We start from the raw sequence: 9,679 nt of genomic DNA on the forward strand, positions 1-9,679 counted from the left end.
TGGTCGAGTTCCAATCCCGGATTCGCAATCTTCACGATCACCGACGCGCAGTCCGCTTTCCGCTTACGAGCTTGACGCGTTTTAGTTGTGAGCGCAGGTTCTGTCAGTGGAAGAAGGAAAACAAAACTTGCTCTTATGATTCACATTTTTACACACGCACTGGCAGACAAGCGTATTTTCTGAACTTGTACACTTTAATTGTACGTAGGTTTGTAAGAAGAGAGAGAAATTCGTCTCTTAAAAAACGTAATTTTGGGTTCTATGAGTTTAGGAAGCGTGTCTAGGTTAGCTTGAAATATTTCAATATGTCATTAACTTTATATCAAGTTTATTCATCTTATTGAAATGTAATTTTATAATCCGACGATGTCAAATTGCAAGATCGAGTCTCTCATTTTTTATTTTTGTCAGAGCTGAATAATGGAGGCCTTTGAAAACAAAAAATGTCACACACACACACACACACATATTTTTTTTCTAGTAAAGGAGTATTTAAGTAATATACAAGATCTTGGGTTGTAGGACAATGGTGGCAGGACCAACTGAGCATGGAATACAAGCTGATGTTATATTTGTCATCGAGGGAACAGCCGTCAACGGCGCGTACCTCAATGATCTTAAAACAAATTACGTTATTCCTACATTGGAGTAAGTTTTAAATTGGACATAACACAATATACATTTACATGTTGCAAACATTAAGTTTACTATTTATTACAAATGTTAATTGTATTAACTTCTTATATTAGGTCAAAAAGAAGGATTTTTTTATTGTTCTATTTTCATGTTTTCTTGCAGATATTTCAGTCAAGGTGGCATAGAAGACAGGGAATATGTTTCCGAGGTATGCAAATATATTTCTTAATCTTACTTGTATAGGAATTGATTAAGTTACAATTTATTTTACTGCAATTGGAATTTACAGCAAAATAGCACAACGTTGTACGGAATAGTTGTTTACCATGCCGCTGATTGCTTACCATCTCCATGCACAGAGACTCTTGGACCTTATTCGAATCCTCACAAGCTACTGATGGTTCTAGACAAGCTTGAGTGAGTAAAAGATTTAATTATCTTTCATATCAAATCAACCTTTTATGTATAGATAAATTAATTCTCATTTTTGAAATTGGATATCCTTTTTATTAATTGATTTATTTTGTCAATAATAATGTTTTGTCTACTAGAATGGTTGGCGGAAAGGGGGAGTCATTTGCAAACATAGGCGAAGGTCTTGCAACAGGATTACAGTGTTTTGAAGACTTACAGCTGAGACGAGAGCCAAATACAGCTTCGCAGAAACATTGTATTTTGATATGTAACTCGCCCCCGTACCAAACTATGATTCAAGAAACTTACAAGTTCGCTGGTCATACCATCGAACAATTAGCTGCCGTTTATCAAGAGGTGAGTGACATAAGAATTACAAATTGTAAATACTTAATAAGGAGTACATTATATACATACATATATAATGTGGCCATATATGTGTGTAATTTTTTAGAGGAGTATTAACATCTCTATATTATCACCAAGGAAAATTCCGGCATTGTATAAACTATTTGAGAAAGCTGGCGGTGATTTACAGTCCTCGCAAACGAAGAATTATGCCAAGGATCCACGGCATTTGGTCCTTTTGCGAAATTACAACTTAAAGGAGCGACCTGTCAGTCCCCAAATGGGTGGTAACGTTCACAATACCGCGGCTACCGCGGCACAAATACCCCTGAGTCCGCTGCAAAGCAACGACAGTCCGAACACTAATCAAGTGCAGCAGAGTATCGCCCCGCCGAATCAGCAGCAGGGTCCTCCTTTCAGAAACCAAGCCCCCCCTCAGAATCTTAATTCTGTGCATCAGACCGTAACGCCGTCCATGGCGGCACCGATAAACGCCACGCGGCCGCCTTACAATCCTCAGATAGCCGCACCACCAAATTATCACCCAGGAGGAGTAAACATAGCTACGAGGCCCAGATGGATGCGGCCGTTCATAGCACCGGGTGCGACCGCGCCTGCAAATACGCAAAGCAGTGCGCTAATAGCACAACTGACACAACCGCCTTCGTCGTTAGGACTCAATGTAGCTGCGTTTAGTCAACGGTTAGATGGTAAGAGCATGGACGTTTGCATCTTATCTTTTGTATCTTTATAATTTTTTTTTTAATAATACTTAGACATATAAATTCTGTAATGTTCACTTTACAGTAGCTGGCAATAACGTTATGGCAGCTAATCAGCAGCAACAGCAGCAGCAACTCACGCAGCAACAGCAACAACTGCGCTTGACGATGCAGTTGCAGCAGCAACAACAGCAGCAGCAGCAGCAGCAGCAGCAACAGCAGCAAAATGTTCAGCAAGCTACTATGTCTATGGCTGCTCAACCATCTCACAGCCAACCGGGATCTCAACTTGCCGCGTCGTGTATCAGCCAGTCTGTACCTACTCAAGTACCACAGACTGTTACAGCTTCGCAGCAAGCACCAGTTTCAGTATCAATCACGCATTCTCAAGCACAAGTAATCAAATTCCATATTATTATATTTATACAAAATTTTACAAACAAAAAAATAAAAAGCATTGCAATATAGAGTGTGATATAGAGTAATATTAGAATGAGATATACGATGGTCATTTGAAAAGTTTCCGGCCTCATCGACATAAAGTAATTGTAGAAAAAAATTTCTTTCGCCGTTCCGATAGATTGCCTTGACATATGTAAACCGTAAAAATTTCAAGTCATTCTGATCATTACTTTGTCTATGGCACTCTTCCAAAGTTGTAGCTGACATTGTCTGTCAACAGATGGAGAAAACTGAGTATCGCGCAGTGATAAAATTCCTACATTTGAAACGGGAAAACACTCAGGAAATAAAAGATGAGTTAGACTCTGTATACGGTGAAGCCTCCCCTTCATTTACAACGGTCAAACATTGGGTGGCCGAGTACAAACGTGGTCGTACGAGCATTTTAGACGAGGAACGTTCCGGGCGCCCGAAACCCTTACAGAAATTTAATACTGTAAGTGATTATTTGGCTAGTGATTAATTACTTATTTTGAGTATTAAAAGTACTGTTTTTAATACAGTATTGAATTTCTATAAGGGAAACCGCTACAACTGACGAAATGGTCGATTTAGTGAATCAAACTTTTCAAATGACCCTCGTAAATATATAATTTATAGTTTATATTTTGGTAAACTGTAAATTGGAAGCTATTCTAAGTCATAAGGCAAGGGTTACGCGAAATAAATAATAATATTAGTTCCATTGTAACTTTTTAGGGCAACGTACCTACTGGTACTGTACAAAGTCAACAACTCGTGCAACGCGAGCGCCAGAACATCTGGCAAGGTATCGTGGAATGGATCGAGAAGGCCAAAAATCCCACAGATGCCCAAAAGCAAACGAGACACGTTCCATGTCAGGTCTCGGCTAATGCGAAAGACGGAGATCCAGAATTGTGAATTACCGTTTCTCACTGTCGACTTAATCTTTCCGTGTTTTTATTTTATTTTACACGACGTTTTGCTTTTCAGGAAAGCAGATACGTGGCCGCCAAAACTTATAATGCAACTGATGCCGAAACAATTGATAGGGAGTATTGGTGGTACCTATCTGAAGAATTCTAAATCCGTTGTATTTCACCCAACGCCGTGCGAAGCATTGGAATCTTTAACGAAAATGATGACTGCTGGATTTGTAAGTGTATTTATTATTTTGTTTGCAGAGAATGAATGCTGTGAATAATATAAATACCTGTGACATGTCTACAATGATACTTAAAATATAATATAATTCAGGCAGGTTGTGTTCACTTCACTTCTGCGGCATCAAGTCCAGCTTGTGAAATAAAAGTACTTATACTTTTATATACTACGGACAAGAAAACATATCTAGGTTTTATCCCAAACGATCAAACAGCTTTTGTAGATCGCCTTCGCAAAGTTATACAACAGCAGAAAACTTCTCAAAACGCGTCTGTAAGACAAGTAAGTAAATAAGTTATATATGAATTGATAAAGAGATCAGAGAGTAACTGTATGACTTTGTTAGGCTAATCCTGGACCGGGCAATACGATTCCCGCACCGATGCCTACGACAGGTACACAGGGGGGTATTCTTATGTCCCAAACGAATACTATGGCGATGGGAGGTGGCCAAATAACACAGAATGTTGTGTCCACCGCTCCTCCGCAAACTTTAACTTCGACCAGCGGCCCACAGACCCAAATGAATATGCAGGTAATACAAATATGGTGGCATTTCGATGAAATAGAATAATGTATATATTGGTTAGATATTTAGCAAACGCTTTATACATTATAGAATAGCGGAATTAGCGGTCCGCAAGCAAACGCTGGTGCTGGAGGTATGATCGGTCAACAACGACCTCAGTTTGACGATCTAGAGATCGCCAGGCATCAAAATTTGTTAAAGATCCAACATCTGAGACAAACGTTAGAAGCTGCACAACAACAAGAGGCGCAGTATAAATCTCAATTGGAAGTGAATGTAAATATATGTTTTCAATAGAAATAACTTTCAAAAGTTTAGAAATTCTTACGGGGGTTGCGATATTTTTTTTCAGATTCAACAAAATCTAGAAGTGGCACAACAGCAAGAAATGCAGTACAAGCAACAACTTGAGGTTAATGATCTTGATAAATATGTTTTTTTGATGTACGAGAGAGGTATATGAATAATTGTTTTCACATATGTACAGGCACAACAGGCACAGAGAGGCCTCAATCAGGCCGCTATGGCTAACCAACAGGCGGGCTCTCAAAGATTGATGCGTCCAGTTTCCAATAATCTTGGTCTCAGACATTTATTACAACAGGTGAGAACCTGCCCCAAAACTTAAAAAAACTAAGCTTTATTTATATTAATTCTTAGATATGTAGAACAAGCGTTTGCAATACAAATTGCAATTAATGTTTTTACAGCCGCAACCACAGTACAGCGTTCGGCAAGTATTCGGAGTGCAACAGCAAATGGTAGGACCGAGAGGGCAGATAGCAACGAGACCAATGGCACCTGGTAATGCACAAAATCAGCAATTTGAGGATGTATCGAATTATGACTTCCTCGGTTAAAAGACGTAAATAAGCGTTTTCTTTTTAAGTTTACTTTATTCACACACATACGCGTATGCATGTATACAACGATGTGTAGAAGGAAATACACGAGAGCATGACGATTTTAATTTTGTATATTTGTGAGAATAAATAATACTTGTACATACGGAGCAATACATGCACGAAATGCGTACGATACGTAATAATATAAAGTATTATTACGTAATTAAATTAAAAGGTGTATATCCGCCCTTTTCAATACTTTGTTGAAATTCTGAGTACTTTATGGCAACATTAGTATGAGCTGATGCATTTCCTCCCTAAATTGTTATGTGATGAGAAACGCTTTTTAACTCAAGTCAACCTATATTAGCGATAAACTCCGGGTTAATGGAAGATTCTTCGTTTTCTTTTAATTCGTTATAAATTTTTAGAATCTTTTGCTTAATCACATTGCTATTTAAGAAGATCTGCTTGTTACTCGGTATGATTTAGAACTGAAAATTAAATCACACGACAAAGAAATTATTAATACGGTTTTTTAGCAAAATTTAGTAACATAAAATGAAAATTCTAGAAAAATTCTAAACAATCTTATGAAAAATTATATGAGCCACAAACTACACGCTTTGAAATCGCAATTTTTAACAAATAATAATAATATGTTCAATATTATATGTTTTATTATATTATTTAATAATAATATTAAAATAAAAATATACATATATGCAGTAACAAAATATAATATACATATATGCAAAATAGAAATCCGAGAAAATTAATTGATCAAGATTAAAGAATAACTGAATAGGTCTAAATTTTAATTTATCTGAGGTAACCTATTTAAATGCTTCTTAAATTACCCGTAAAAGACGATTTTATTCTTATGAAGGAATCCATGTTTTCTCAGTTCTTGACCCTTATTATCATGAGTCCTTCAATTTAACGCTATAAAATTCCTAAATATGACCATTTATATACAACATATTTTACATATCTAAACGTACAATTCTTCAATGTAAGCATCTTGTCAATGCATTTGGTTTTACTAAAAGATATTATTTGTTATTGAAGTTTTGTCTAAAATAACCCAAAGAATATAAAAATTTGAAGATATTCGATTACGATAAATAATGGAAAATACCGTAATGATGGAAAACATTTGCCGTTAACAGAAGCTCTTACATTTTCACATAGTAATAAAAAACTGTACAAAAAATTATCTCTAAAGAGATAATAATTGACGGAATCAATACAATTGAATGTAGTGTGTCGTATGGCCGTCCCGATAAATCGGATCATCCGTGATGGACGCGCGACACAGGGGACACGAACGCTCTCTGTCGAGCCACGTCGAGACGCATGTTTCACAGAAAATATGTTTACAATGAAGTCTAACCGGTGTGGTATATTCTTCATGGCAAATGGCACATATACCGCCGGATGCAGTCAGCTGTTCCTTCGACGGAGACACTCCAAGGCTCTATTAGAAAAAAGGCATTATTACAGCACGATTATATTACAATATGACAATTTTAAAAACATTTGTATCATGAGAATTGTGCGTACCACGTTTTGGAACAGTTTCCACCCAGCGGTGCGGAGCAATTTAAGACGCGATAGTAGATCGCTACCCTTGCTCATTGTATACATTATCGAGAAGAAAATTCCCACAATCTTCTCTGGACCTTGATACGTTTCGAGCAGGTAATACAACCACGGCTGAATAGGCGCGACGCATCGATAAAGTTGCGACATCGCTTCTACCATGAGATAATATTTTCCCTGAAATTTAATTAATTTTAATCCGATTATACCTGTCACCTGTACTGTACCCTGTTCGACAAGTTGAAATAGCGAATGAAGAAATTAGTACTTACCCGATTCTGGAAAGCCAGTAATCGCACCGGCAGGCAAGTCAAGAGAACTTTGCAGATGATGGTGATGAGTTTAAGGAAGAAGTCCATCACCGTGACGTAGCAAAGCAAGTCCCAGATTGTGAGCGGTTCGGCGTAAGGAGCGAGAGTGTAGAAATTAAATGTGTAAACGACGAACACGATACAGGCGGTGATGTAGCACAGAATCAGCATGAGCAACGACCAACTCCGATTGTGCTGCTTGGCAATCTCGCGCTTGAGGTCATTGTTAGCGTGAATAAACGTGACGAGCAGTACAATGAACGTGAGTATCCCGGCCCTGTGATCGTAGAGACTCTTGGCGAGAAGAATAGTGACAAAGGGAACGTATTTTTGAAGGTGCTTCAGCATCGCCCGAGCCTCCGGGCCTATCTGGACGTTGCCGTTAGCAGTATTTTCTGAGGCATTATTGTGGTTTTCGGCAACTTCGTTCGCAGCCTCATGCGCGTTACTCGATAAGCTGTTCGGCATTGTCGACGCTATGTGATGATGATGATGATGATGGTTGCGCGCGGGTTCATCGTGAGAACTGGGGCCATTCGTTACGGGCTCTTCTAGATTGATCACATAGCTGTCGCTCGGTAACGTGACTGGATGGACTTGATTCCGGAGTCCGTGAATGGCCAGGAGCGACGTCAACGTTATGTTGGGCTGTTACGACAGAAAGAGCAATTAGCTTAACGTGCCGCCATCAAACATCGGCAACGCGACGACTCTCTTGATGGTACATACCGCTGCCTGTTGTATAAGAGGACGAATCCCTTGAATGGTGGAGGAGATATTACCCGCAAATAATCTAGAGCGTTCCGCCGTTCTAACACCAAAATTAAACGCCGTCCCGGGGTTTATACTGGCCAGGGTGTACCGGGTACCGCTTGGCGATTCTTGAATTTGTCTATTTTCATCTGACGTCAGTATGTGTGGCATCCTCGAGTCACAATGTCCGTTCGCTGTCTCTTCTATCGGCCTATTCTCAGCCATATTTTATCTGCAAATACAAACATTTTTGTCAATTTGTGGATATCACGGCGGTCAATAGCCCGTCAAATCCCCTTATTACATCATTCTAACGTGCGATCTAACGCAAGATGCTCTTAACGATATTAAAGTAAACAGAGCGACATAGAATGTTACGTAATGTGTTTATTTCATAAGTAAATTATCGGAACAGATACATGTGTGTTAGCAGATATTTAGACACGACTTCGTTTCTGACGAAATCGCATTCGTTCGATGTCCTTCCTGTATGAGAACGAAGAGGCTCGAAAAATAATTGCTCGGCACCGTAAAATCCATTAATCGCCATTAATCAAAACCGCTATAAAGATGACGCATTCGAGAAGGTTAAGAAATCTGTCGTATCGACGAAATATTCGACGCGCATATGAGCACGTGATAGAAGAAGTGATTGCGCAAAACATGAAACCTTGAATATAATTAATAAATGATTTATGATCACGCTGAGCGCGGAAAGCAGCGGGTGAAGCTTCGTTCTGAACTTTCCACGTGTCTCTCCTCCGCGAACAGCGAGATCATAAAAGTTATAATTATTACTAATTATAATATACATCGTATACGTTATAATTATTTGTATTTCAATTGTAGATTCTTATTCTCTGTCTATGACAACGTGTCACAATTTATGAGCGTTGATCAAGCAAACATCATAGACAGCGGATTTCTGATATCGCAAGCAAGTTGCTCGTAAAGATCCTCACATGTCCTTCGACGATCTAAATCGATTATTGACTTCAATCCTCTTCGTCTTCTTTTGTCTTCTTCATAGATTCTGAGGCGAGTCTTTCAATATGTACACCGTACAGTAATAAATTCCATGATCAGCTGTTTCAAGAATCTCCTTTTCCGTTTCGTAAAGCTGGCAAGTAGAATTAAATTTTAACAAGTCTTCCTTTGAAGCCTCATAATAACTGGCTCCATTTCTCTCCTCGCGTTATATCTCTGTTATGACGCACACTCGTGCGTTTTGTCGGTACGACAGATTTTCTAACCTTCAGACGTGTCATCTCCAGCATCTTAACATTTTTCACAACAATAATCTTCACTTTCAAACCTTCGCTTTTGCGCTAAAAACCCGTCGAGTGCCGATTTCGTCAAGATATCCGAGCGAAGTAACCCCGAATCGAACATTTGAATAAATATCACCGCATTTTAAACACGTCACTTGTACGTACTCCGGTAAAATATAACGAATAAATGTCGTATGGTCGTAATACACATAAAAAAAAAAAAGAAAAAACGTCAACAGTAGGAAATCGAATGTCGACGAGGGCACCGTTTGTCTTCAACTGTCTTCAACGGTTTTCCGAGACGTAGAGGTACTTACACCTTTAGCGAGAGATCGTAATCACGCAGATCCCGCTACGATCGTCGAGAGATGCTCATTTCTTCGCTCTAGAGTCCCGCGTCCGTGAAATACTGAAATCCCACGAGAATCCGGGTCGCGAGGTCGCGTCGCGCGCGAGACCTTCACATTTCTTTCTCGCAGCGAGCGCTCACTTTCGGGCCTTTCGGCAGCCGCCCGTCCGTCATAATAATACTACGAAGTGTTGAGTACTGTGAGTACACGTCGTCGCATCACGCCATTCACGCGATTATCTGTACGATGTCGATTGGACCTCGCTCGGGCACGCGTACTGAAAGCGGTATCCCGAACGGTCCGCCGCG

The 9,679-nt window shown here is 39.3% G+C and overlaps 2 protein-coding genes across 7 annotated transcripts; one reads left to right on the forward strand and one right to left on the reverse strand.

Moving 5' to 3' along the window:
* Positions 1 to 38: 38 nt before the first annotated feature.
* Positions 39 to 5,248, forward strand: LOC139770610 (mediator of RNA polymerase II transcription subunit 25). Of its 3 annotated transcripts, none has more exons than XM_071702669.1 (16): positions 39 to 200; positions 523 to 648; positions 799 to 844; positions 926 to 1,053; positions 1,188 to 1,407; positions 1,505 to 2,108; positions 2,206 to 2,516; positions 2,803 to 3,018; positions 3,282 to 3,460; positions 3,537 to 3,699; positions 3,801 to 3,989; positions 4,054 to 4,242; positions 4,327 to 4,512; positions 4,589 to 4,648; positions 4,724 to 4,840; positions 4,947 to 5,248. In XM_071702669.1, exons 2-16 carry the CDS (start codon positions 527 to 529, stop codon positions 5,094 to 5,096), a joined length of 2,880 nt encoding a protein of 959 aa, XP_071558770.1. In that variant the 5' UTR covers positions 39 to 200; positions 523 to 526; the 3' UTR covers positions 5,097 to 5,248. The 3 variants fall into 3 exon arrangements, with proteins under 3 accessions (XP_071558770.1, XP_071558769.1, XP_071558771.1); XM_071702668.1 differs by having other exon boundaries at positions 61 to 284; XM_071702670.1 differs by lacking the exon at positions 2,803 to 3,018 and having other exon boundaries at positions 62 to 284.
* Positions 5,195 to 9,614, reverse strand: Rnft2 (ring finger protein, transmembrane 2). 4 transcript variants are annotated; one of them, XM_071702676.1, is made up of 5 exons: positions 9,339 to 9,614; positions 7,727 to 7,982; positions 6,959 to 7,645; positions 6,648 to 6,863; positions 5,195 to 6,561 (listed from the first exon to the last, which is right to left on the reverse strand). In XM_071702676.1, the coding sequence occupies exons 2-5, from the start codon at positions 7,973 to 7,975 to the stop codon at positions 6,328 to 6,330; spliced, it is 1,386 nt and encodes a 461-aa protein (XP_071558777.1). In that variant the 5' UTR covers positions 7,976 to 7,982; positions 9,339 to 9,614; the 3' UTR covers positions 5,195 to 6,327. The 4 variants fall into 4 exon arrangements, with proteins under 4 accessions (XP_071558777.1, XP_071558781.1, XP_071558779.1 ...); XM_071702680.1 differs by lacking the exon at positions 9,339 to 9,614 and adding an exon at positions 9,066 to 9,288; XM_071702678.1 differs by lacking the exon at positions 9,339 to 9,614 and adding an exon at positions 8,713 to 9,029.
* Between the last annotated feature and the right edge of the window lie 65 nt (positions 9,615 to 9,679).

This window comes from Temnothorax nylanderi, unplaced genomic scaffold (genome assembly GCF_030848795.1).
Source record: "Temnothorax nylanderi isolate EJ_2023f unplaced genomic scaffold, tnyl_v1.0 TNYL_tig0031_pilon, whole genome shotgun sequence".
Taxonomy (NCBI): Eukaryota; Metazoa; Arthropoda; class Insecta; order Hymenoptera; family Formicidae; genus Temnothorax; species Temnothorax nylanderi.